This window comes from Poecilia mexicana, unplaced genomic scaffold, assembly GCF_051168715.1.
Source record: "Poecilia mexicana isolate PSO_F unplaced genomic scaffold, ASM5116871v1 scaffold_7, whole genome shotgun sequence".
NCBI lineage: Eukaryota > Metazoa > Chordata > Actinopteri > Cyprinodontiformes > Poeciliidae > Poecilia > Poecilia mexicana.
The window spans coordinates 15,749,333-15,777,271 of NW_028263376.1; the positions used below are offsets into that span (position 1 = coordinate 15,749,333).

A 27,939-nucleotide genomic window follows, 5' to 3' on the forward strand; every position below is an offset into this window, starting at 1 on the left:
CTATCAGCAGAATACAACAATTCTCAAGGTTTTGGCAGATTTAGCATGGCATATTAACTAACTGGGAATTAGAAGCACCTGACTGGTACTTTCTATCACAAATCCTATGTAAACAGCAAATGAGAACTTTCTTTTGTTCTCACTGTGTGAAGTTTTAAAAAAAAATTCAACAATTTTTACATTTTATTTAATCAAATGTACGGATTTAGTTCTGTTTGCTTTTCAAAGCAGAATCCTAAAGCCAGCAGGATGCCTGGACTCATTAACAAGGAGAGCCAGTGTGCTCTGCCCCTCAGTGTGTCTGACATCACCTGCTGCGTCAGGGGTTATACTCTGGCTCTGACGGCCTCTATGACCTACGAGAATATTGAGGATCACGCAATTGAGGGTAAGCGAGACGACTGCATGCCACAGACACATTGAAGCAATTCAAACCTCTGAGCATCAGTCTTTTCTTCTTTCTTCCCTGAAGGTATCTTCATATATCCACTGGAAGAAAATTCCATTGTTGTTGGGTTTGAGGCTATGATATCCAGTCAAATTATAACCCTGCAAATAAAAGGCAAGGCAAAACTTGATGATTGTTATCAGGACATCTGCCACACCGCTAACGGGGGTCTCCAGAGCGGCACCGGTAAGGCTGAAGGGACTCAGGTCAATATTGTTATATGAGCTCAGTCCAAAGGCCTCTGTTTGTGCGACGTACAGGGGGTTTACTGTGATGAAAGCGCAGAAATGCACAATCGAAGTCTGAGGATCTTTTCCAGCTCTGTAAAGTGTTTATGTTGATCCTAGATCCCCCTCTGTACTGTCTGGTTCAGTGTTTTGCAGCAGGCAAGTCATAATCTAATGAAGCTACTGAGAGACATGGGTATTATTCGTACAAAATACTGGTGAATGCATTAGCAATGCAGCAGGGAAAATGAATATTACACTGCAAAATCCTTCCTGGTATATTTGTGATGAGGCTTTTGACATGACATTTACAACAGATAAATCATCCACATGTACAGTAAAATCAGATAATCTGATAAATTCATTTACATGTAATAAAATATAATGAGAAGATTTGGAAACATGAAGAAAAGTTGGGGAAAATTACATAAAAAGAATTGAAGAAAGGCAAAGTTTTGAGTACCGTATTTTCCGCACTATAAGGCGCACTGGATTATAAGGCGCACCTTCAATGAACGGCCTATTTTAGGACTTTTTTCATACATTAGGCGCACCGCATTATAAGGCGCATAGAATAGACGCTTCATACTCTATTATTAATAAATTAATAAAGAAATGGTCCCCAAGTACTTTATATAGTAGGCTGCCCCAGCCGTTGTTTCACTCACGGTGTTGCGATATTATGCCCAACTGCTTTCTGGGTAACACAGACCAACCGACACGCTGCCGCTGCAGTCTCTGTCTCTCTTCCCCTGCCCCTCCCCTCCTTTAAATGTATTATCAAACTTTATTAACAAACCAGTGTTCTGACAACTATCCCAGCATGCACCGCGCACTACTTCTTCTACGGGAAAAAGAAGTTGGCGGCTGCTTACCATAGTGGACCAACTAGTAATCAGCCTACTGCATGTCTGTGTAAACATGACGTCTTTCATTTCGATCTGAGTTAATTAGCGTAGCATTTCTGCCGGATTTTCACAACATATCAGCCACGACAATGGACAGGGGAACCAACAAGTTCATGTCATCTTTTTTGGACGACATCAAGGTGTTTGAGCCACTGGATGCCTCCAGCATTGTGTGCGTCACAGCTAACAGCTACCGATAGATGAGGAAAACAGCAGATCCTCACACCCTCAGCATAAATATAGCTGTGGACAAGATGACTGATGCCTATTGTTCTTGCAAGGCTGGGTAAGTCGGCATTCATGGTTTTGATGGTCCACAATGTACATTAGCATATGTTTACTACTGTAGCTTGTGTTTGTGAGACGGTCACGCACGTGGTAGCTGCACTGTGACCTAAAATGGGCATTAGCCAATGAAACGCGGCCCCTGTGGTAAGGTCCGTTGCTGGACCTGTTGTGGCTCAATATTGGTCCATATATAAGGCGCACCGGATTATAAGGCGCACTGTCGGCTTTTGAGGAAATTGAAGGTTTTTAGGTGCGTCTTATAGTGCGGAAAATACGGTATTTAGAAAGCAATTCTACCTTCCTGAGCAGAAATTAATATCAGGTGCTTTATTTTTTGTTAATAGCCTGTAAAGACATTCCTCTTTTCCATGGAAACACAAATGTATTTCATGGCGACATGAGGAAAAAAGCTCTTCATAACCTCAGTTTTGCTAAAAAATACTGATGACATTTGTTAAATATATATTTATAAACTTCTGAATGTTCCAGAAGTGGGACAAAAACTATATATTTTCGCAAGATTAGCAACAGTGGAGTCAAGAGGATAATAATAGGAGTCGCTAAGGAGCCAAAACCCTCTTGTAGAGAGTTGTAGAAGAACCTGAACTTAATTTGTACTGTTGCTTAAAAAATAAAAAAACAACCCAAGAAGTAACACACTCAGCTGCAATGCCACCTCTCTGCACCAGACTCCACTGCTGAAGAGAAAACACACTGGAGTTTATTTAAAGTTTGCTGCAGCAACATTAACATTTGGTGGTGTGAAGATTATTTCACTGCGACAGACTGGCGACCTGTCCAGGGTGTACCCCGCCTCTCGCCCGGAACGTGAGCTGGAGATAGGCACCAGCACCCCTCCCGACCCCACTGAGGGACAAGGGTGACGGAAAATGGATGGATGGATGGATGGATGGAAGATTATTTCACAGTGAATTTACTGATATATTATTAATAATGTGAATCTGTTACCATGATTCTGAGGATGAAACAAGGAACATATATAAACAGAATATAGAATACCATATTATGCAATAAGGACAAAATTACAAAATAAACTTTGTAGAGTTATTAAAAATAACCTACTCTGTTCCAAAGGAATGTGCAAAAAAAATAAATAAAAATGTGCATGTGCATTTGAGCATTAAAAAACAGACCATTGACAGTAACTGACAATGAAAAGAGTGCAACCACAGAGATGTGAGAATGTGAGGAAAAATGTTATTTAAAATGACTCAAAATGTCCAAATAACCGCACATAGTTGAGAGCAGTGATGGATAGAGTCTGACAGCTGCTGGAAGGAGGGATCTATGCTGATTCTCCTTTGTGCTCTTAGGATGCAGCAGTCTGTTATTGAGTGACAGACTGCCTTGAGTAAAGCCAAGGAAATGCTCAACTGGTTTCAGAGAAAGAAAATAAAGCAGCTGGGATTTTCTACATAATATAATATCATCATCAACATAGGGTCTTCTGCCATTTAAATACAATCCGTTTTCCCTTTGGCCTCTCACTTTATTGCCAATAACATGAAATACTTTATGCATGGACAATGATTTCCTTGTATGTGAGGATATTTTTGGATGTTACCAACATCTGATGAATAAGTGTCCTAAATATGTTTACTGAGAAAAATGCTGAAATGCTCAATGCTTATTTTTCTGTCTGTAATTATATTAATATGCTCTGTCATTTCATACTCAAAGAGAATAAGAATGGCAAATATTGGATTAATTTTCAGAGACTGCAAGCACCATTAATAATTCAGCCCTAAAGGGTTTCTAAAAATTCACCCAGCTACTATTTTAAATCCATCATTAGACATATCTTTAAAGCTCCATTTGCAGACCAATTAGTTTTTCTGTCTGCAAAACAAAACTGTGCTGTAACAAGGAAGTTGTTTGAAAGCAAAAAATTAACCGAAGAATCCACTAAAGTTTACTTTAAAATACATTTACATTGGTTTTTGACACAAAATACTATTTTATCTTTTCTAAACTGGAGCTACAGGGAACATACTGGTGGATGAGGACTTTGAGAGGACTGTGCTAGTGGTTAACCTTGGAATTATCCCCCCAATGGAGACGGTGCACATCCTGGTCAGCACGTCATCTGAGCTCACCACTTTGCCCAGCGGCGGGATCAGGGTCTCATCCCCGCCGGTTTGCACTCCTCGGGTACAAAGGACCATCAACGAGGAGCAGGGATTGTCGCCGAACTTCTCCCGAACGTAAGAGATGAAAACCAGATGAAAAACCAATGTGTGTTAAGATTACATTCTGTTGAGTTTTAAATCGAGGTTTAACAGTTATTTTCAATAAGTTTGATTATGATGAGACTCACATTAAAAGTACTTTTAGATAATAGCAATCTTTAAGATGATATTAAACGTATTTTTCATGAAATCATTTTGGTTTTATGAACACTTAATATTATAATCTTCTTGAATGTTGTGTTTTCATTCACTGTAAGCAAAAATACATACATACATACATACATACATACATACATATATATCATATTGATAAATAGAAAATCATCAGTACATGTGCAACTAATTGCAACACACTGTAAAAATGCTAAACTTTACCAAGCATTTTTTTGTCTAATTTCTAGTCCAAATATCTTAGAACACTTGAAATTTGACTAAACTAATTTACAAGTAAATTTTAAGCAAAATATAGACGTATATTTTAAATTAATAATTCCTTAATATTAATGTTTTAGTTCTACTGGCAGATTATTTTACTTCTAATGTGGGAAAATGTCTTTATTGGTGAAATAATCTGCTAGTGGAGAAAGTACTTTTTAAAAATCTACATTATAAAATTGTTTAATTAAAACAAGCTCATATTTCTTGTTGAAAAATTAGTTAATTTTGCCTTATTTCACATGCTAATATGTTAGCCCCAGAAACTAGGCCAAAAATACTTTTGTGTTTTTGCAGTGTATGCACTAAGTGGATTCAGTTACTGAAATACATAAATTTACCGAAATACATACATTTCAGGTAAGATATTGAACATGACTGTTGTGGCGTGTTAAAGTTCTTGAAAAACAATATCTATATTTTCAGTCGTGAAAGACCCACTTGTGCCTCAAGTCCTCAGGATCAGAATCCAAACGCCTCTCCACTGTGGCTGGCAGCGCTGCTGGAGGACGAGGCCATAAACTCCATGGACTATGAATTTAACTTCCAGCTGGAGATTCGAGCTCCGTACCTTCTAGCAGGTTAGATGATTTATCTCTTTTGTTTATATGCAATTATTGGAGGCTCTTAACATCTGTAATATAAAAACTGCTACAACATGGTGACACTCTCCGTGTTGCATATGTCTATGCTTGTATATTTTGTCTAAAATGATCAGTTTGATTTTAGAGGATTCCTCAGTTACTTAAAAGATTTCTGTTTTACACCACTTCTCTGCCTCAGACAGATAGACTTTATCCCCAAGAGAGACATTCATATATCAATGTAACACCAACAGTCATGCAATAATAAAAACACTAAAACTAAAATAAAATAGATGCACCTATCCTAATAAAAATACGCTGTTGAGGACATCAGAATTTTTTCTCGATATTTGCTGAATTTCTCAACTTACTTGGGAGGTTTCTGCATATCTACCATCAGTTTATTTGGAGAAAAAGACATCAGTGATTTCATTTCCTTATCTGAATCATAAGAAACTGTAAGGGAACGTGTTTGGTGGTGAGCTGCACAAATACACTGCCAAACATGCTTTTGCTGCAGTCAGAGACAATCATGCAAACAAAATTCAAAACCAAGTTGTTGTTTTTTCTGAGCTGATCACTGAGTCTCTGACTTGCAAACTGAGGAAGTCACAACTTCTCTGTCTCCCACCAACCAGATTAAATTTGCAATTGTCCATGGTGTTTGCTTTAAGGCTGAAGTGATTAATTGTGTTGAATCGGTTGAGATAATAATAAACTATTTAAGTAGTCAATTAATCATTAACTGGAGTGACTCAAAGGAGGTCATTTGCTCCTTTAAGCAAGAACAACATATTCAGAACAATATTTAAGCTAAAATCGTACAAAATGTTGCATTTAAGATGCAAAAAAACTTAGATATGTTTTACTCCAAACACCCCGAGTGGCATACTTTTAGCTCCGCCCAGTTCAAATTGTGGAAACAATTTGGCATATTTTTCTTATTGACTATTAATAAATAATAATAAACAGATCAGTCCAACACTGTACTTATATTAAGTCGAGCAGAAAAGGTTGAGCTTTTCGCGTATTATTAGGATTATGTTTTTAGCTGCAGATGCGTCCTTTGATACAAATGATCCAGGAATGCAACATTATTGCATTTCAAAAAATAAAATATTTATAAGGAATCTCATTATTTATTTGCATCTTTTAATGCATTTTTAATACTGAAAAGGCTTAAATAAAATCACCAGAATTTTCCAATCATCAGAATAATCGAATACTAAAATAATCTTTATTTGCATTCCTAATTATATCTTCCACAGCTTTTTATTTAAACTGCACAGGTAAGTTTGTTGAGTTGTTGATTGTTAACGCCGCTACTTCCTCTTTGTGTGAATTCCTCTGGAAATGTGTGCCCAGGATGCTGTTAGCGACTGGAGTAATTGCCGGTGTTTCAGAGCCACTTGTTGTTTGCTCTGTGTAGGAGTGGAGAGCCCTTCTCACGCCATCCGAGCTGATGCAGACCCTCTGGCTCGCTCAGCAACCAGCGTCGTCATCACACTGGCTGACAAGTACACTTACGACTGCCCTGTCGAAATACTCATCTACCCCAGCGGTGAGTTTATAACTTAAAACTCAGCTCTGCTCTTAGGCTTTTATTCATTTACAAGTAAAACATTCTGAAATTGGCTCTTGGTTTTTTTTTCTTTTACACAATATGTGGCCTGCAATCAGATCAGCAGCGAGGTGACTCACTTACCTTTCTTAGAGTACCTGTCCAGGAAAAATAAATTGCATGCCAGCAGAGTCCCTCTTCATGGTGTCGGAGTACATTGCCAAGGTTTTTCCTCCTGTGGTGCTCTTTTTTTGTCCTTCAATGCCGTCTTGATCTCCAGGATGTGTGGGCTGGTTGTCTCCCTGAGGCAGGAATGAGCTGTGGACACACTGAGCTGATGGGCCTCTTATGAGCACTTTGTTCACAAGCAGACCTGTGGTCAGTCCGGGACAATCTAATTCACAGCAGACTTGTGCTGCTGTTTCTGCCACAGCATGGAGGTTCAGCTTCAGCCAAGGGATGAAGGAGACGGAGCTGTGCTTCAAACATTCACACATAGCTTTTAGCAACAGCATTGTGTTTCGATTACTGACAATACAATGCGAAAAGTAAGACCTTAAAATGCATTATTGTTGACAAATATTATACATATTTCTAGTCCAGGTTTAAATCTCATGATAGTTCTTCTAAAATTAAGAAAAAATGGGAAAGGAGTGGCAAAATTACCTCCACAAGAAATTCTGGCATAAATGCATAACACAATATTTACCAAGGCTAATGTAGATGCATCAACATTAATATTTGAGCTGATGAAGTGAAAATGTGTTCATTTAAAGAAGGAGCAAGTCAGAAGAAACATCGTATAAGCGTGAATGTCTAGGAAACCAACACACTGCAAAACCACAAAATCTTACCAAGTATTTTAAGTCGTTTCTTGTGCCATTACCCTACTTGAAATAAAAAACTAACTTACAAGTAACTTTTCAGCAAGAAAGAGGAGCTACTTTAAAGTTAATAATTCCTCAATATTGGTGAAAAAGTATAAGTAATAGCTAATACTTTTTCAGCAATATTAAGAAATTATTGACTTAAAACAGGCTCTTATTTCTTCCTGAGAAGTTACTTGTAAATTAGTTATGCCTTGTTTCAAGTGTGCTAAGATTTTTTACACAAGAAAATACTAAAATACTTGGTAAGATTTTATGTTTCTGACCAGCATCTTCACTCTGTGGTGCACTGGGATGCATAAACATGTTCCTCCCTTCCAACTGAATGGCCTAATTGCCTTTGCATTAGCCAGAAAGAGTGTCTAGGTCTCACATTACATGGACCAGTCAAAGGGGGTCCATCGTGCATTGAGGTGCTGGGCTCATGCAATATGGAGGTGTGTGGAAACAAATATTTCTAATCTTTAATGAACTGAAGGAAATACTAAGTCAGAATTCATTCAAAATGATGAATTTTGAATGAATACAGAATAAAAAAGAAAAGTTTCTGCTTTAAGCTGGTGAATTTTCCATTTTGGTTTAAGCTTCAACTGAGTGACAGCGTGAAATTTTTATTATTTTAAAACCTGGCAATGATCCAAATGTTATTTTATCCTGATTTGTAAAACCTTATACTTGGAAGAGTGTGCCGACTGCAGCTCTCACTAAATCTTCATCCTTTCCCTTAACAAGAAAGAGAGAAACTTAATCCTTTTTCTCGTTTATTTTCTTTTCTTTAGCCACACTGTGATACAATTAATTCCACAATCAGCGTGGGCGTAATTCTGTGCTTTTGGATTACCTCTTTACTCCCCAGTGAAGCTTTCAGTCACAGAAACTGACAGTTTCCATCTTGATGTCTTTGCTCACTGTCGCTGTGCCACATCAGAACCCCATGTGCCGCACGTTCTTGTTGAGAATGGAGACATGACGCAGGAGGAGTACGACGAATATCTTCACAGTCGGAGTGATTTCATCAAAGCAACCAAGAAGGACTCCAGCAATCAGAGGAAAGTGAGTGTGTCGCCATCATTAGCTCCCTCTACTTGAACTGATGACAACAATATTATACCCATTTCTTTTCAGAAGGCGTCAACATTAAAGCTAAGAACTGCAGCAGATGTTTTTTAAAAGATGGATTTATGTTATTTTAATTATAGTCTGCAGCAGACTGTAATCCTGATATAATCATGAAACATCTGGGAGTTACTTGTGTAGTTGAATATTTCTAAAACTGTAGACATTTTTGGAAGTTTGTAATAAAACAATATAGATAATTCAGTTCATTCAGTGTCTCATAAATGTTATCCCCCTCATCGTCTATGTAAAGTTTCCGTTAAGATTTTATGTTTTGCCTTCCTGAAGCTAATATGATATTTTTCTGAAGTCATCAAATTATGACTTATTTTACATTTGCTGAGGCCTCCATATTCAATTGGTTGAATACAAACGAGCCTTTAAAAATGTTTTATCAGTAATTAATTCTCCCTTTCACTGTTAAATTTTCAATGTCTCTGCAAACGCAAATTAAACTGTTATAATTTATTTTGTCAAGAAATTAGACTTTATTAGGAATTTTTAAAAATAGTTTCTGTGAACTCAGAAAGTCTTTTCTAGTACATTTTCGATTTTTCAAACTCAGAAGTTTCCTTGTTTTTTAGTGGAAATTTACTCATTTTTTTCTATCTGCAATGGCCCTGTTGTATACCACTGTTGATAGGAGTAGTAGCCATTTTGAAACACGAAGTTCGCCTTAAGTTATATCTGGGATCAGTTATAGTTTCTCCCAGTTTCCCTCTGGGAAATCTGCCTTCAGAGCATTCCAGTTGATTTTAGTACAATGTTTAAGGGACTATCATTATTTCTATTTCTTAAGTGAAATCACCATCTGAAAACTGCTTTCTGTGTTTAGTCAGGTTATCTTTGTCTGAAAATATATGTGTATTTTGATGATCTGAAGCATTTAGATTTGACAAAGCAAAACCTGGAGAATCCCTGTAATGGGGATAATCGTTCTTGACAGCTTTGTGTTCATCAGTGCCATTGATGGAGAACACACAGGAAAGTGCTCCTCCACTTCCTGAAGTGCCTTGTTTGCTGTCAAGGCTCCTTCAATCAGAAGGAAAGGCTCTTTAGGAAAGAAGCCTGAAAGACACAGGAACTTTAACGAAGGATTTTAATCAGAAAGGGACAAGAAGAGCAGATCTAATTTACAGTAACATAAGAAGCTATTGATTTCTTCAGGCATTACATCGATTTATCACTATATATATATATATATATATATATGTATATATATATATATATGTATATATATATATATATATATATACATATATATATATATATATATACACATATATATATATATATATATATATATGTGTATATATATATATATATATATATATACACATATATATATATATATATATATATGTGTATATATATATATATATATATATATATATATATATAGACACACACACACACACACACACAACTACACATCTGCTAATCGACATACTGTACTGCAGATGTTTTCTTTTTTATTAGGGCAAAATTATTACAAACAAGTGAAAATATTCTTAAAATGGAAAATATTTGATGCAATATGAAGTATAAATCTGTTTTTTTTTCTTTACTACTTACTTTAAATGTGTGGTGACACTTCCGGTTTTGTTTTGCTCATTCTGTGTCACTTTGCTGTGTATTTTGTATTTACCTGTTGTTATGTCTTGTATATTCTTCTTGATCCTGTAAAGCACTTTGGTCTTCTGCACATTGGTTATGTAAAGCACTACATAAATAAATTATTGATTGATTGTTAATCATTTTTTTTGAATTTCCTTTAGAGCCTCATAGTAAACAGGAACACAACTATTCTGCAACCGTTACTCTCATTTAACCAGAATCAGTTTTTAATTTATTTATTAAACATTTAATTTATTTATTAAACATTAAACAAAATGTGATCTTATCTTATAGCCAACTTTGAGCTTCCAAAAATGTGCAACTTGAGTTTCTTTTTAATAAAGCACACATGCAAATTCCTTTTCACTTTTTGTGACAGTTTACACGCTCCAATTTTTTATTTTTATTTTTTGCAAAAAAATCTAACTACTAAAGGACAATATAATTTCTTTAGGATTGTAAATTGGTTTAGAAATTATAATTTTCCTTGGTAATAATTCTGACCTGACAGTGTTGGTCAAAGTGATGAAATCTCTGCTGTTTTGTGCACATCTAGGCTCTTTGATCATAAAAGACAGTCTTGTTGCTCTGGGTCTGGGTTGAGTTCTGCGATTATCTCTGCATGGGGCCATTCACATCAAGCTTTGATGATGAGACTATTAAGTGACCAGCAGACCTAAACTGGAGGGGAAGAGAACTTAGCCATAAAAATGGGTTTCTATGGAAACACTCCAAAGGCGAGGCTCATTCTGCCTGATTTTTTTCCTGCACATTTTCAATAATTGATGTGTTTTGTCAATCTGATCACTTGTGCATTTTGTATTGAATTCTCTGCAAATCCTCTCGAGTTCATTATCTCCGCGGTAATTTATTTATCATTCTGCTCCGCTTCTTCATCCATCCAGGTAGATGTCATTCACAGACGGCTGCATAAGGACATCCTCCACAACCCTGTGGTCATGTTGAACTTTTGTCCCGACCTCAAATCCATCTGCTCAGACCTGAGGAAAGTTCATGGTGAATTCATCTTCCTTATTGACCGAAGCGGCAGCATGAGCGGACTCAACATCCACCGTGTGAAGGTGTTATTACCTCAGCTTGACGTTTCGTCTTGTTTTATTAGCTGCTATTATTTACAGATAAATACTTCCTGTGTCTCTGGCTGTGATTTATCAAGGTTTATTTTGTTCAATTATGTTATCAACCCATCATTTATTTTTAAAAGCAGCTTAACTGAAGGCTAATTTTAGGCTTAAAGGGGGATTTTAGTTGTGTACAACTGTGGTCTGTGGATATTATACTGTTCATCCATCCGTCCATCCCTCCAGTTTGTTAGCAGGTTCTGTTAGGTTGCATCATGTTTAATGAATATTCTCAGCCAGACTCGAGGAATTCTGCAACTTTTATTTATTTGTGTGGTTTCTTTAAACATTTATGTTATTTGACAGGTGATGCCATCTGCTATTTTTTTTTGTTTTTTAACAAACTCACATTTGATCTTTTATTGGATCTGTCAGACACCACACTGTCTGAGTGGGTTTGACAGAGATATAATGACAATTTTACACAAATCTTTTAAAAGATCCTTAAGAAAAACTGGAACCTTCCTCTTTGAAGATCTTTTTCTTTCCTTTTCTAAATGCAATTGAATTCTGAGTCGTATTCATGTTCGAATCAATGCAGCCTTGGCGCTGCTCACCTGAATGAAAGTGGAGCTAAGTGGTATTATTTCAGAAACTGCCCTTGAGCTGGTGAAGAGGCAGTGATTGGTGAAATGACAAGGTGTGATGCTGCTCACTTATCAGTGCAACATTCGCAGATGAGTGATGACAGCTTTTAGTTTTAAAATCCAAATTGGCTCTCGATTTTCTCTTCCAGGACGCCATGGTGGTTATCCTGAAGAGTTTGGTGCCTGGCTGCCTTTTCAACATCGTTGGATTTGGATCCATGTTCAAATCTCTCTTCACAACCAGCCAGAACTATGAGGAGGTAAAAGTATACAATGCAGGCATGTACTGCAATTACCTGAAACAAAGTTGTGGTTCAGCAATTCAGGAGTAAACGGTTTGTTAGAGTATTTTAAAATGTATTCATAACAGAGGAGATATGAATAATAACAGATAAAAACCTTGATAATGACAACCGGTCTTTTTTGAGAATTTAAAGAAGAGTACAGTTTGGGGCTAAATTAAATAACTCAGTAGAAGGTTAAACATTTTTCTGATGTAGATTCTCAATAGAAGACTTTCTCATAGTTGGAGTCAATTGCTTCCAATCTGTGTTATCGGCATGAATTTACCCAGGAGACTTTTGTTTCTTTAATCCCACTGACACAAATCCAGTCTGCAGAGAAGAGAGCAGATCAATGGCATTAACATCAGTGCTAAGATCTAAATCAACAAGTGCAAACTGTTTGTCTTTTAGATTGGAGGACTGTATGCTAACATAGTTTTTGTTAGAATGGGTGAAATGCTAGACTCAGGACTGAAGCTCAAGTATTACAGCAGTTTATGTAGGAGGGATTTTGCACTTTTTCATACAAAATAAACACCTTTTAATTAGAGTTGTAGTGCTGATGGCTTATTTCTCTGATAAAATGTGTGTTGAGAGGTTGATGAATTTATGTTAGCAAGTTAATTATCTTGGTTTTTATTTTAGTAATAGCGACCATGAATCAGACTATTTATATTTGCAAACCGACATGCTGACTTTCCTGGACTTTTTTCAGTGTTCAAAATATTGTTAGCTATAAAAGATGGATGACTGGTACTCCTGTGTGACCCAAGCAAAGACTGTAGGTGGCCAACATTTTTCAACAGGAGGGCATGGCACCTCCTGCCCCCCACTTGGGGGCGCCACTGTATGGTTCCACATTTTGGTTTATTAAAGTTCATTAAATATACTACTTCTGCTGCTAAAATGAATAATTATTTAATAATAACAGTGATAGTAATAACAATCATCATTATTATTACTGAATCTAAGTACGTTATTTTATTTTATTTAGCATTTTTCAACTTTTTTTTATTTCCAGTTTATTCCTGATGATCATTTTATTTTATTTACCATATCAAACACACATACTGTACTGTGCATAGTTAATATGTAATATTTTTGAACATTTTGTTTCTCTTTTAGTCTGCTTACCTATTCTTGTTAGTTTTGTTTACCTCACAATAAAGGAGGGAAAAAATTACAAAACATCAGAAACATGCCTGTTACATAAACAGTGAACATGCTTTACATGTTTATTTCTTCATGACATCAGTTCCTTTATTCTACTTTAATGTGTTGTATACTCATAACTTTTAATCATTAATAATTTGGTGTTTTTATTTCAGCTAATTGAAGAAGTGCATCTAAGGGAATAGAGGTGTTTCTGTTTCGTGTTCTTTGTGAGAATAGGATTCCGTGTTTCACTAACTCCTACTCATCCTCATGGTCCAGGAGGCCCTGGCGCAGGCTTGTGATTACATCAGGAAGATGAGAGCCGACATGGGGGGCACCAACATGCTGGCGCCGCTCACCTGGATTGTAAGGCAGCCCACGTTCAGCGGTCACCCCAGGCTGCTTTTTCTGCTCACAGACGGAGCCGTCAGCAACACAGGCAAGGTCATTGAGCTGGTCCGCAGCCACGCACGATATATCAGGCAAGTATCAATGTCAACACATCTTTTTTTGTGACTCAGATCAATAAGTTATGCTGTTGGAAATGTTGTCAATATTGTGTAGCATCAGGCTTTCTTGTTAAAGCTGTCTTGGGCTGTAGAAACCTTGATGTTTGATCAAAAATGTGCTTCACACCTTCACACATCTTTGTACTTTCACACATTTTTTCTCATTACAGCTACAAACTTCAACCTGTTTCTTTTGGGATCTTACACAAAGGACAAAGCAGTGGGTAGTCATATAATAAGAAAGAAAGACGGAAAATGATAAATGACTGTCAAAATTTAAGTGTATCCACAGCATGATGCTGCCACTACCTTGTTTAACTTTTTTGAAATGCTGTTAGCTGCAGAATTATGTAGTAACTAGTTAAATTTCTCTGAGTAACTTTTTGGAAAAATACACTTTTAGGACTAATTTCACTATACTTTACTTTTTTCTTTTAGTTGAGTTATTTTGGTATGAACTATTGGTAATCTTACTTGAGGAAAATTTCTGGATTCTCTACCCACTGTAAGTAACTTCACTGAATGAAGAACAAACTTATTTAGACCAAAACTTCACACCAGACACACACCCAGACTACATATCAGTGGTTTTTGTTAAAGTTTCATAAGTTTTTGTTTTTAATCTTCATAATGCAGTTTGCTCACTAATGTTCTCTGAAAAACCTTTTAGATCTTCACAGAACAGCAAAAATTATACTTGGACTAAAAAAATAAGCCCTGTTTAATATGTCTGAAGGCAGTTGATTCCAGGGGATTTTATTTAGAGGTTTCAGAATAGATGGGGCAAAGCACAAAAGCATACTTTTCCAATGTTTCAACTCTCAAAAAATGTCAAAAACCATGTGTTGTTTATATACATTAAAATTATATATTATTACTTAATATCCTCATAAAATATATTGATGTCTTAGTTGCAATGTGACAAAATCTGAATAAGTTAAAGGGGTGTGAATACTTTTGCAAGTTACTAGCTCCTCGATTTTGTAATGCTATTTAAAAACGTAGAGCTGAGGCAGATTTAAATTAATTAACACATCATCTTCTAATGCTCCACAAGACAAATCCACGGCTTATTCAAAAATAAAATCACTAGTGTGGGTTTATCTTGGTGTTGAAATGTAAACCAGGCCACAATGGTGTAATCCTTTTAAAATGAAATGTGGGAACATGGAGCCCGTTTTACCTCTTTTAAGCATCCGACATCACAAATCTGTCCTGGAGGAAACATCTGTGCAGCTTTCAGGCACAACAAAGCTGCACGAATGCTAGAATGAAGGAATAAGAAACCAGCATGTGAGCTCCATCTGTCAACTTGCAGGGAGCGCTGATGACACAACAAATCTGCAGCGCTCCAGGAAGTCGTTTTATTTTGCCGCTTGCATTTAAGACTCACGCTGTGAAATCCCCGTCCAGAGTCGTTTTCTGGAAATAATTGACTTTTGTCGTCCCCTTTTAATGGATGACTGCCCCTGGATAATTGCATTAGGTGCGGAAAGCTCGGCCAACTCATCAACACTTCCCGGGTCATTATCGCTCTATGCTTACAAATCAGCACAGCCACTCAGAGACCAGATCAAAAAAGATGAATCTCCAAAAGACTCAATTCAGGATCTTAACCGCATGGAAAGCGACACACTTGCTCTAATCAGCAAATGCTTTATGTCATTAAAAATTCAAAAGGAGAGTGTTGGTGCAATGCAATTAGCTGACTCCTCCATTTTTGAGATATTGACTGTGTTATGCAAAAACCATATTTCACTCAACTGTTAGAGCTGAGAGGAACTTTAGTCCTGATGAAAGATGAAATTATGCTTTGAACTCCAAATATTTGCAGAAACATCCATACTCCTTAGGCATATTCACAAGTGGAAGTGAGAATAATACAAGATGTATTTTCCATTTTTAGCAAATAAAAATAAAAGAAAAGTGGAGTCTTGCATTCATTTACTCAGACAATTCTCATCTCCCTTCACTGATCTGTAAGGAATTTCTCGTGTTGGCCTGGATTGATTTTCTACCAGACCAATCTGCGAAAAGAAGATATTGTGAACGATAACATCACTTTTCTTTTTGGCTCTGTTTTATGATTGCAATTTGTTTGTAGTTTTAGCAATGGCAATGGAGGAAGTGAACGGAGTCGTTCAGTCCGTGCTTGACGCTTCCAAACATTGAATTAATATTAACAACTATCTTTTTTAGCTCAACACTTCTTTGTAGTGGAGGATAGTAGCTTCATAGCGTTGAACTGACACATTACATATGTCACAGACAAACATTAGTGACTGGGTAAAGTTTAAGACTTCAACTGAGTCCATGCCTCCAGGAAACAATCACTTCTCAAAAGCCGAGAAAAAAATCTGTGCAAAATAAACAGCGTAGAACAAAGGGCTGGTTTTTACCAGGCTAATTTCCATCTGTATTTGTAGTGACTATTTTGGAATTTTATTTGTTGGGAAGTTTGGAAACTATGTATTTTGTCCTTCTTTATGGTCCACCACATATAAAACATTAAGGTTTTTGGTAGTAATGTGGCAAAATCTGGAAAACCCCAAGAAGATATTTTTCCAACACTCTGTGAGCATTGTGTCTTTCACTTTTGATGGAAATGTGCACCCATCCTGTGAACACATCTGTTGCTATGCTGAAAAATCTCCTGATCTGTCCTTGAAGGTGCTGCCTTTAATGTTTCTGTGCAGATGTTTCACATTCGGCATTGGACAAAATGCGTGCCGGAGGCTGGTGCAGGGGTTGGCGGCTGTTTCCAAAGGAACAGCTGAATTCCTGGCTGATGGAGAGAGGCTGCAGCCCAAGGTACTCATTTCCAGCCTGGAGTGTCACTCATAATGACATCTATAGTTATTCTGAAGGCCACCGGAGAGCCATTATGCAGCCATTTCAATACATCAAGTGCCTGCCATTGATACCCATTAAGACATCATGTGTGAGACACCACCCCCTCTGTGAAACTATCAGAAAGAAGCTGTGTTATTTCTATGTTTTTACTCCACAGATGATAAAGTCGCTGAAGAAAACCATGTCCCCGGTACTCAGTGACATTTCCATCGAATGGCTCTTTCCTGAAACCAAAGAGGTGCTGCTCTCCCCTGTTGGCAACACCTTCCTCTTTCCAGGAGACAGTCTGATTGGCTACAGTGTGGTGTGCGACACTACCCGTTACCACGACAACCCCAAATCTGTAAGACACCTGTTGAAGGGTAACGATTACGTTAATGCACCAGTGGGTCACAAAAGCAACCTTTTCTGGTTGACAAACTGTCTTGTAAAATTGCTGTTACTACAAAACAGTTTGAAGGTAAATCCCGAGAGGAAGTCCTTGACAAATATTTTCTCAATGGAAAAATAAATAAATGAAGCCTTGTGAATTGCTTGATCAAATAAGCTAAAAACCACTCAACGGGATGAGTCACCTGCTTCACATCTCAACAGGATAAAAGGAGGCGATACAGCATGATGCGCTCCATTGAGTCAGCCAGCTCGGTGTTTTACCACTCACAAGAGGAGGAGGCGGGGAAGACGGGAGCGGACAGTCAGGGGTCCCACCGGGAAGCACCCTGCGGCACGCTGCATGACTCCTACCAGGACGCCATGGCAGAGAGTGGCCTTGTCATCTCAGAGCCAGACCTCACAGGTAAGAACTGCACAAGCGGATTTCCTTTGTTTTTATCACAAAGTGCAGGAATTTTTACTTTAAACAATAGTTTACTCATGGTCAGAGGTAGGCAGAGTACCCCCAAAAAATCACACTCAAGTAAAAGTAGCACTACTTCAACATATTTTTACTCCAAAAGTTAAAAGTAGCCATCCAAGAAATTACTCAAGAGTGAAAAAGTATTTGGTAAAATGTCTACTCAAGTACTGAATAGATATGAGACATAAGACAAGTACTCTTTATGTACAATTCTGTTAAAGTCCAAATTAAGTGAGTTGTATTGATATATATCAATACAAATTGATCAAATAAGCTATAAATCACTGAACGGGTTGAGTCACCTGCTTCACATCTTAATAGGATAAAAATACTTATATTTTTATGAATATAAATAATATTCAAGTATGAACTTGTAGTGAATTTCTTTGGGACCCTACCATGCATAAACTTATATCTGCTTATGTATGAGACTATGTATTAATTAAAATACCCTGTAGACTTAATTATTATTGGTACATAAGTGTAACATTGGTTTCTAATGTAGTGACTGTAAATTTTTTTAACTTAGATGACACATCACCAAGGAGACGTGCATACAGCACAAACCAGCTCATGGACTACAACCCAGCAAAGAAATCCTCCACTCCCAGTGACCCTAACTCTGTGGTGCCCAAGAATCCCCTGAGGAGGAGCAAAGTCCAGGACCTGACAGGCCAGATGAGCCCCGAGCAGGAAATGCACTGGAAGAACGACTGCCAGGTATGACCTGTCACTGAAAACAGGTCAACCGTTTTCCCTACATCTGATTAGTGTGTGCTGCTTGCTTAAAGTCCCTGCAACCGACACACAAAATAAAGCGCTAGCATGTAATTAAAGCAGCAGATTGTGGATTTATCTAATGATGGAGTCGTCATACTGTCAAGTAGAAAATGATATTTGAATTCAGAAAGCGTTGGCAGCTAAGGGAGCTGCCTGACCTCTGTCTGGATTGGAGTATAATCAAGAAGAGACTAACGTGTCCTTCTCAGTAATTAAGGGCAAAATTAATGAATCACAATTAGGTTTGAATAACTCAGGAAGCAAGTTGCCATGACTAAACAGAATTAACAGGAGGAAGCGTGTCTGCTCCAGGTAAATCCCATTGAAGAATCCTGTCTTAATCAGACCTAATGAATAGGTATAGCAAATCTTTATTTGAATTGAAGGAGGTCATGAGACATGGAAACCTTGGGGCATTTGAACTTCTCAGCAGGATAAACAATCCGTCTGTCTGACTGCCTCCATTTATCTGTCTGGTTTGTGTTTTGGCACACAGCGAGCTTCTGCTCTGTGTTTATAATCAGATAAATCAAGAAAATACTGTGCTGACATATTCACGTTCTGCATTTTGTCATGTTGCAATTGCATCATTCGGTGTGTTTTATTGGACTTTTATATGGTAAACAATAAAAGAAATGGTGCATAATTTTGAGATACTGAAAATAGTCTTGTTCTTAAGATCTTATTAATATTTTAAATAAGCTTTTATTGTTTTTATAAACTAAAGTTTGTGCTTGTACATTCAAATTATATGAATACTTGAGCAAGTCTCTGTGAATTTCTAATTTCGGGCGTCAGGCTATTGGTATTTGTTTTTCTTTAATTAAAAATTACCAGCAGAGTCTCCCCCTCAAACATCCCTTGATACGATCAAAAAGAGCTTGTTTGAGCTCACAGAAATGATCAGAATAATAATGGGCTGATGCTGTATCTCGCTTTATCGACCTAATAATGGCACCTGGGTTTTCTGGTGTTAGCCACAGCTGGCTGGTCTGGGCGCCCCGTCCTTCAGAGGACGACCTGGCACCGGTCACAAGCCGCCTCCGCAGCAGGAGGATGACTCTGAGCTTCATCCCCAACCCCAGCCACAGGATGGCCCTCAGCCAAGCGACAGCACCGGGGTGCCTGTGGCTCGCAACCCTGCTGGAGATGATGGGTCCAGATCGTCCACGGACAGCCCCTCCGTTGGCAGCATTGGAGACACAGGTGAGAACACAAAGACAGCCTTTCTGGATTAATGGGAAATGTTTTCCTTATGTCAGACAATGCGTCAGAAGCATGTTTTCTTGTTAAGTCTGTTATTTTAGGACAGAATTTATACTTATTTCTATTAAAAGCCCAAAGTTTAGTACTTTTAAGTAACTTTAAATGTGAAGAGGATGAAAGAAAAAAACTGAATTTTGCACAGTTCACCAAAGTGTTGAATCCAAAGCTCTTCTGTAAATTTGCAGATTAAAATTTCCCATAAATGGGATATATATATATATATATATATATATATATATATATATATATATATATATATATATATATATATATATACAGAGCCCCAAGTAAAAGGGGTTTGTGTTGCCAATGCCTGAATAAAGTTACGTTAAGTAAACTTTGTCAAAATTCCACTAATGTAGAAAAAACACAATTTTGCAATTGTGTTATTTCCACTAAATAAGAAATGCAGTTAAAATCACACATAAATAACCTTGGGCCACTGTTTGTTTTTTCTGCCATCTTTCAAAACCACAGGATTTCTTTTGATATATATATTTTAGGTGGCACAAGAAAGTTTGAGCACTTCATAAATAAAATATTGTATTTTAGGTAGCTTATCCCTAAATCTGCTTTTATGCACTGTTACTCCTCTGATATTTCAGATGGATATGGCCACCAGATGTGTCAAGCAGAAACCCCTCAAGAGACCCACATGTCACATCTGGGGACCACCAGCCATCACAAAGGAGACTGCAAAGCAGTGGTGTCGGGATTGCTGTGTGGGCAACCCATGAAGTGGGAGGTGGTCTTTGACATCGAGCCGTTTCTAAGCGGCCGGGAACGTGAGGAAAAGGTTCACGAGGAGCTGTGGAACGAGACGTTTCACCACCTGGCCGGGAGCTCCATCATACACGACTTTGAGCACATGGCCGATAAAGAGTCCGAGATAGAACAAGGTGAGCTTAGAAACTCGTCTGACACAACTGGAAAAAAACTTAAAAATGTCAAAGGATGAGGTTTTCAAATTCTATTAATTATTCTATTGTGCATATTTTGTACAATTCATTAAAGAAGTCATGACATATAATATTACTTAATGCATCATGGTTTTTGTATTGTATGCTTTTTTTTTTAATTTCCAGGATCTGGCAGGAAGTACCAGGTTTACGTTATTCACACTAGCAAAGCCTGCAACATACTGAGCAAATACACAGCATTTGTTCCCATTGACCTGGACACCAATGAGTATTTGCCAACATGTGTTGAATGCATTAATGCTGGTGAGTTACATGGCTCTAATTCTCCTAACTGAAGTCCCCCCCTCCCACTTTCTTCAAATTAAATGAAGCTGGTCTCAAACGTTTGTGCTGCGTTTGTGCAGCAAGAATTTAGTTTGTGTCGCTATCATTTTAAAGATACTCATAAATGTTTCCAGAGGTCATGAAAGGTCAACCAAAATCAACAACTGTGTTGCATTTGTGATGGTTTGTCCAACAAACATTTAGTTTTATGACGTTATAATCTTTAAAATTTCCTAGAAAAGGTTTCCAGAGATCAACTCGGCTCCAGAACAGTCAATTGACACCAAATTTATTTGATTTTGTAAATATGGGATTGGTTGAGGTTTAGTTGTACATTTTCCTTAGTTTTAACTGTGAAAATCAGTTTGAAAAAAAAAACAAAAACATCTTCTATCTTGTTTGCACTCTGCAGAGCCAAGCAAAGTTGTAATGACTTCTGTTTGCCTTGAAGGTGCAAGACTGAAGAGGGGCTCCAGGTCTCGATCAGGGAGCAGGAAGAACAGAGGGTACTCCATCGGGCTCGGGCGTTCTCAGTCCGGCGGCATGTCAGAGGAAGCCGAAGACATCCTCCTGCCTTACAGTACGTGGCTTCATTTATTTTTCAAGGCTTTGTGATGAAGCATGCACATCACCATGAAAGTGGCCTCAACAAATCCTTTTTAGTATGAAATGTCAAGCAGGGCAAGATTCTAATAATAACACCAATTTAAACGGTAGTTTTTTGGCTAATAATCCAATGTGAGACTTGGTGGAGATGAAGTCGTCAATAAAATACCTGACAAGGAGAGAATGATTGTTGATTTCCAATTTGAGTGTAACAAACATTTTGTTTTCTGAGTTTAAAATATGTTTTAAAACACTAAAATCTACCTCTACAGTATTAAAAACCTGTTTCAATCTATACATTCGATCTATACATAACTGTAACATCAGCATACAAATGAAAATTTGCATTGGCCAAAAGTGATTTTGGCCAAAAAAAAAAAAAAATCCCTTTTGACAAAAATGACTTAGGCCATTATCTTAGGAAGGTGACACTTTTAAAACCATCCATCATTTTCTTTCCACTTCAGAATTTTAAACTATTTTTTCTTGATCCTTCATGTAAAAATATAAGTATGTAACATATATGTGAAAACGTGAATAAGTTTGAAAGCAACTGTATTTGTTTATGTCAGTTTAAACCTGCTTTCATGTAAAACTGCAAAGGGCTTTCAGATCTATGGGTTTCTCAGAGAACTTTGTGAGCTGTTTTATAAATAACTTCAGCAGCAGGACACAACATTTTTAAAAGGATCCTCAGTGATGGCATAGCAACAGCACGAGCTAATGTGGGCAGGAGCTGCTCAAGCATATGCTGGTTTAAAAAATAAAAACAGATGGCTTGGATATGGAGGAGCTTTAAGATTTTAATGATTCAAACCAAAATGTTGGAAAGCTGACAATTAAATGAAAGATATTGTTTCATTTCTTGTTTACGAGATCGTTTTTGTCTCGTCTGACTTTGAAATTCCAATTTTCCGTCTAAGTAGCAAACAAACTGAGTGAATGGTTTCAAACTGAGGCCATATCAAACAAAGTGACAGGCTTATTCGATGCTGGAGTTTTTGTAAATAAACTAACAGGAAAAAAAAGATTCTTCTGTAATGGTTCTTTAGAAAATGACTTTAATTCTTGTTTCAGATGCAGAGGACGGCGTCTCTCCATGCAGCACCCCCTCCTCTGCCGGCTGGGACAAATGCAGCTTCACAGAGGGTAAGCACATCAGCCGCTCTGCAAATTTGTTGCAATTCCTCAATTTCCCCCCACTAAGACCTTTGACATGCAACATCTGAGTGGATGTTGCCATTTCCAGCCTCACACAGCAGCATTTTCTACCAAATGTGAAAGTGTAAATGACTGACATTACAGTTCCTACTCTTGTAGAGGTTAACAGAGGTTGGCAGTTTTTATCTTGGCTCAAACTGACGATGTGTAATATGAGAATCCACTGAAGGCGCAAATACAAACAAGACATGTTTCACCTGGAGAGGACAGAATGCTGGAGTGTGTTGAATGTTTTCTGTCGTCACTGTTACATCTCACGGTGCCGTAGTTCTGTTAATTACCAGATGGTGAAAGATGATTTCTTTTCTGTCTGCCTCTTTGTCTCCAAGTCGCCCCACAAAGGAGTCCGTCTGTTACTTCAGACCAATCACAGAAATCGGTGGAGAGTCTTTTTTCTGCCAGGTATGTGATTAAAGTTCAGCTGGTGTTTAAATGTACTGTAGCTGCATTCAGTAAAAAAACCACCAGTGATCAAATATTTCAATTTGACATTTCAAAAATACATTTGCATAATTTTGAAACGTTTTGGTGCAAGAATGAGGTGGTTTTCTGGCCGCATCAAAGTTGGTTTATTTTTTGCATCACACGAGTCACATGATCAACAACCAGATGTCGCAAAGCACAAAGAAGACAGGAAGTAGTTGGAGGATAATGGCACAGCGTCTTTTTTAATGTCTTATCGCATGAACAAACTTATTCACCTGTGATTTTAATCGTGTTTTTTATTTAATGGGAGTGTCTCAAATTGTGTTTTATCAACATTTGTGGAATATTGATAAAGTTTTGCACATATTTATGATGAAATGGAGCTACTGACAGACCAGAAAATGCTCTAAGTAAGTATTTGGACATGTAAGACATGCTCTCAAAGTATCCAGGAAATATTTTATCCATCACCAGTTGTTCTATATAATAGAAAATAATTATAGTCATTCGACAAATATGACATTCTGCTGCTTCCAGCAATGCTTTTTCAGACATTTCAGAAAACATGATTATCTGCAGGAAATACCACTTTGATAGTGATGTATAAAGTTTTGCATTGTAAGATTTTACAAGACAAAAACATATTTTTTTTATCTTTTAAAGTAAACTTGATCTGCAGCTCTTCAGGTAAGAAGAAAATAAGTCGGTATTGAAACCACTATCTGTGGTTGTTAGGTTCTCTATTTCCTTCAAAGTTCTTCCATAGATTTTTTCAGCCACACATAAAACATACCTTAAAATGTTCGAAAAATAAAACACAATTTGGTTGCATTTAATTTGAGATTTCAGAAAAATATAAAATATAACAGTATGCAGAGAGAAACGGCTCCCAAAAAGCTGGTGTCTGATCAGCTGAAAGTTCAATACTTGTTTGTTAAAAACATAATGTTTCCATATAATTAGCATAAAATACTGTGGAACTATGGTATAGTTTTCTTATTTTCCTCAAATGTAAATTTAGGAAGAAGAATAGAAGAAATATGACAGGTTTCTATGGCAACAAAGTATATCAATCATTTTACAATACTTATTTTTCCTTTTTTTTAATGCAGGAATGATTTTATATACAAGTAAAAATACAACCAAAAATTAAATGCGAAACTTTGAATTACAAAAGATAAATTCTTCAAAAAAGATAAACTCTTGCATTATTATTGTACAAATATATTCAATCTTTGTGTTTTTCTTGTTTACCTTTCCTCTGGGTCCTTATATTAAAAAGATAGACAACTCAGATAGATATTCAGAGCAAGCATCTGTATGCACGCACAGTGTTTGCTGCGCTTTACCTCTCCTCCGTCAGGCTGGCCCTCAGCAGGACTCGCCTCCTGACCCGAGCTGCAAAAGGATTTATGTGTCGAACGCACAGCAAGTCTGGCGACTCAATCGGAGAGAGTGAAAACGAGAACAAAGACTACATTCCCCTGGTGAGCCCCAGATCTATTCCGCTTATTTCAACATGCAGGTTGTCACTGATACGAATTAATGGCAGAAAATGTGAACAGTTGTTGAATGATGAGGTGTACAGCATCTCTCCAAATCTATTCAAACCTTTGATTTGCAATGTGCATCAACTGTAAAAGGAAACATTATTCAATTTAGACGATCACTATTTCTTATTGGTGTAGACTCTGACATGAGCCAAACGGCCGTCTGAAAAACAAAAGAATATTTGCTCTATTTCAGTGTATCCCAACTGTGGTCCTCAACGCACATTAACTTGCATGTTTTGGATGTTCCCCTGCTTCAACACACCCCATGCAGATGATTGCAATTCAACAAAGACCCTGTTAATCAGCCATCAAATAAAATCATGTGTGCTGAAGTGGGGGCATGCCGAAAACTAGCAGGACAGCGTGCCTTGAGGGCCAGTGTTGAAAAAACATTTAACTAAAGTCACTTTATTCAGTTCCTTCAGGAAATTGTGATATTTGTGATTATTGTGGCCTAAAATTATTGAATTTGCAACGTCTTTTTCAAAATGTTGCCATCAGTGTTGTAAACCTTTTTTAGTTTTATTTTTGCCGTAACATTGTATTATAAAAAAAGTTGAAATTGCTGCACATAACTTAACCTAAAAAGAGAGGATTTTAACATGGTTAACATTTAAAGTGCAAATGACATTTTTAAGTGGTTTCTTGAAGTGGCACCCTATGCAAATAAAATCATATCCTGAGGATTGTCAAAATGCTAAAGAAGAATTCTATCTTGGTCATTAATGTTAACATGAACTGTTTATGCAATATAAGAAAATTCAACAGAACATCTCAAATGGTTATTGGAAAAGTTAAAAAGAAAATGTTACGTTTAGTGCGTCACACGTTTTAATCTTGCATGTTTGCTTTTCAAAAGATGGTGTAAATAAGGAAGTTAAATTAGAAGGGGGCTGAGGGAATTGGTCAAGATTCAACAAGTTGCAGTGATAAGAAAAAGAAAGGCATACAGAAAACTTCTGTGGAAAAGCTGGACTCAAAGTTGCAATCGTAACATCACTACTTCCTGGAGGGACTCAGTACAGAGGGCGTAGGGGTTACAGTTTTGTTTCCAACTGTTGATAAATTTCCTTTAGACTTTATTTTAATCAGTGCAGAAAATATTAATTATTTAGCTTTTAGTGTTGCATTGTGGGCAATGTTAATATTATATGCATTCTACATGCACTCCTCAAACAGAGACCTTGACTGATGCTTTAATCATGCAACACATGCTGGCCAATTCATTGCTATACACATTTAATGGAAACAAAAAACACATTTTGAGAGTAAAGAGACTTTTTCCTCCATAACAACGCGGAAGCCTTTAATAAGGGGCTGATTCGAGCTGTAAACGACCATTGTTATTGGAATATATAAAACCGTGCAGACGAGGAGCGTGCATGCAAATCAGGAGCTCAGGTGCACCCTCTCCTCTTGTGTTATTGAAGCGTCGCTTGAAAGCAAATATAATTGGGAGATGATTTGTAGTGTAAATACGATACACCACTTGAAATTTCCCTCTAGAAGGACTAACAATAGAGAATAATTTCACTCCCCTCTGTGCAGGTGTTGTTGCAGTTGGCGAGCGGCGCATTTTCCCTGGACTCAGCTCTCTGTGAAGCCATTAACGTGCCGATGGACAAGCTGAAGTGGACGTCGCCTTTCGCCAGCCACCGCTCCAGCCTGGGCCACCTGTCTCACTCCGGCAGCCGGCGCACTGACAGCACCGACGACGGGTCCAGATCGCCATTTGAGCCAGACCCTTATCAGCCGGCAGCAGATCACTCTGCTGGCACCAACAGCCCCTCCTATCCATCCAGAAACGCCTGGCCGGACGCGGGCCAGTCCACCGCCTTTGAACCCCAGTTTTTCTCAGGGGGCTCAGAAACGGCGTCACCTGGCAGCGTGATGAAGAGGATGCAGGATCCGGAGAGCATGGTGTGGGCAACGGCCGTCGCCCTGGCCTGGCTGGAGCACAGCTCTGCCAGTTATTTCACAGAATGGGAGCTGGTGGCGGCCAAAGCCAGCATGTGGCTGAATGCGCAGGACATCCCAGAGGGGAAAGATTTAGCCTCCATCAAGGCTGCTGCCAATCAGCTCTTCATCATCCTCAGACACTGGGATGAAAACCTGCAGCTGAACATGCTCTGCTACAACCCCGGCTCTGTCTGAGGCCTTAAACAGACTCCATACCACATGATACTATGCTAACCAACGCTGTACCACCACAGTGACGTTGCAAGAGTATTCATATCCCTTAAACTTTTCTTTATTTCACAACAGCCTTAGTTGTTTTATCTTACCATCTTGTGTGACAGACCAACACAAAATACTGCTTTGTTCTGAAGAGGAAGGAAAATGCTACATGATTTTCAAATTTGTTACAATAAAAAAATCTGAAAAGTGAAATCTGTATTAGTGTTCAGCCCCCTTTACTCTGATACTTCCAAGTAAAATTCAGTCCAACAAATTACAAAGTATTAGTAAATACAGCCCAACTTTGTGTCATTTCAGTAAAAATCCAAAATATGTCACAGGTTTGCGAGAGTAGCAAGAGGAAAATTACTCAGAGGCAACTCTGGAGGAGCTGTAGAGATCCAGGTGGGAGAAACATCTGATAGGTCTTACACAAATCTGGCCTTTACGGAAACGAAGCGAGAAGATTGTACATTCTGAAAGAAAGCTATAATCAATATTTAAACGCAACCAACACAAAGAATAGGAGCCCAACATTGAAAGTTATGGCTGACTTTCAGCATACTGTGTGGTGGAAAACTAGGACTACACATCGGCCTGAATAATCCCCAAAATTGCAGTCAGTGATTTTAGATAAAAGCAATGGATGGATCAGAATGGCCTACTCAAAGTCCTGACCAGTTTTCTGCAACCTCTACATTCCAAAGAACCTTTTTTACCCTCAGTCAAGACAAAACGTAATTAAAAATGGAAAAGGCAATTTATAATTTCTGGTGTATATATCTACTATATGAAAAGTGTTATTTTTAAATGACCATCTTTTTATGTCTGTTTTTTTATTTTAAAATAAAGAAAGCATAACACTTTTGCAGGAAAGAGGGTGCGTACATTTCATTGTCTTCTATGGGATGTTGAGATTTGCAGAAAATATGTAAATAAAGTCACACATTTACCAACTTAATGACAAGAAAACATATTTTAAAAGTAATTTTAGTGTC

The 27,939-nt window shown here is 37.6% G+C and overlaps 1 protein-coding gene across 2 annotated transcripts; it reads left to right on the forward strand.

The window, feature by feature from the left end:
• The first annotated feature begins 249 nt into the window (after positions 1–249).
• On the forward strand, positions 250–27,160 carry vwa5b1 (von Willebrand factor A domain containing 5B1). 2 transcript variants are annotated; one of them, XM_014993729.2, is made up of 21 exons: positions 250–388; positions 473–634; positions 3,871–4,096; positions 4,943–5,097; positions 6,530–6,661; positions 8,477–8,601; positions 11,187–11,363; positions 12,160–12,270; positions 13,729–13,931; positions 16,655–16,769; positions 16,969–17,154; positions 17,406–17,607; positions 18,197–18,387; positions 19,425–19,653; positions 20,319–20,612; positions 20,799–20,936; positions 21,409–21,537; positions 22,641–22,712; positions 23,114–23,186; positions 24,574–24,697; positions 26,312–27,160. In XM_014993729.2, exons 1-21 carry the CDS (start codon positions 250–252, stop codon positions 26,915–26,917), a joined length of 3,789 nt encoding a protein of 1,262 aa, XP_014849215.2. In that variant the 3' UTR covers positions 26,918–27,160. The 2 variants fall into 2 exon arrangements, with proteins under 2 accessions (XP_014849215.2, XP_087863274.1); XM_088007148.1 differs by having other exon boundaries at positions 3,877–4,096; positions 19,431–19,653; positions 20,799–20,940; positions 21,416–21,537.
• The last annotated feature ends 779 nt before the right edge of the window (positions 27,161–27,939 follow it).

Excerpts from the sequence above, each read along its gene's own strand:
- vwa5b1 (XM_014993729.2), top strand. The coding sequence starts at position 250 with ATGCCTGGACTCATTAACAAGGAGAGCCAGTGTGCTCTGCCCCTCAGT. Across the intron at positions 12,271-13,728 it reads CCAGCCAGAACTATGAGGAG|GAGGCCCTGGCGCAGGCTTG; the intron begins GTAAAAGTATAC and ends CTCATGGTCCAG. Across the intron at positions 16,770-16,968 it reads GAGAGAGGCTGCAGCCCAAG|ATGATAAAGTCGCTGAAGAA; the intron begins GTACTCATTTCC and ends TTTACTCCACAG.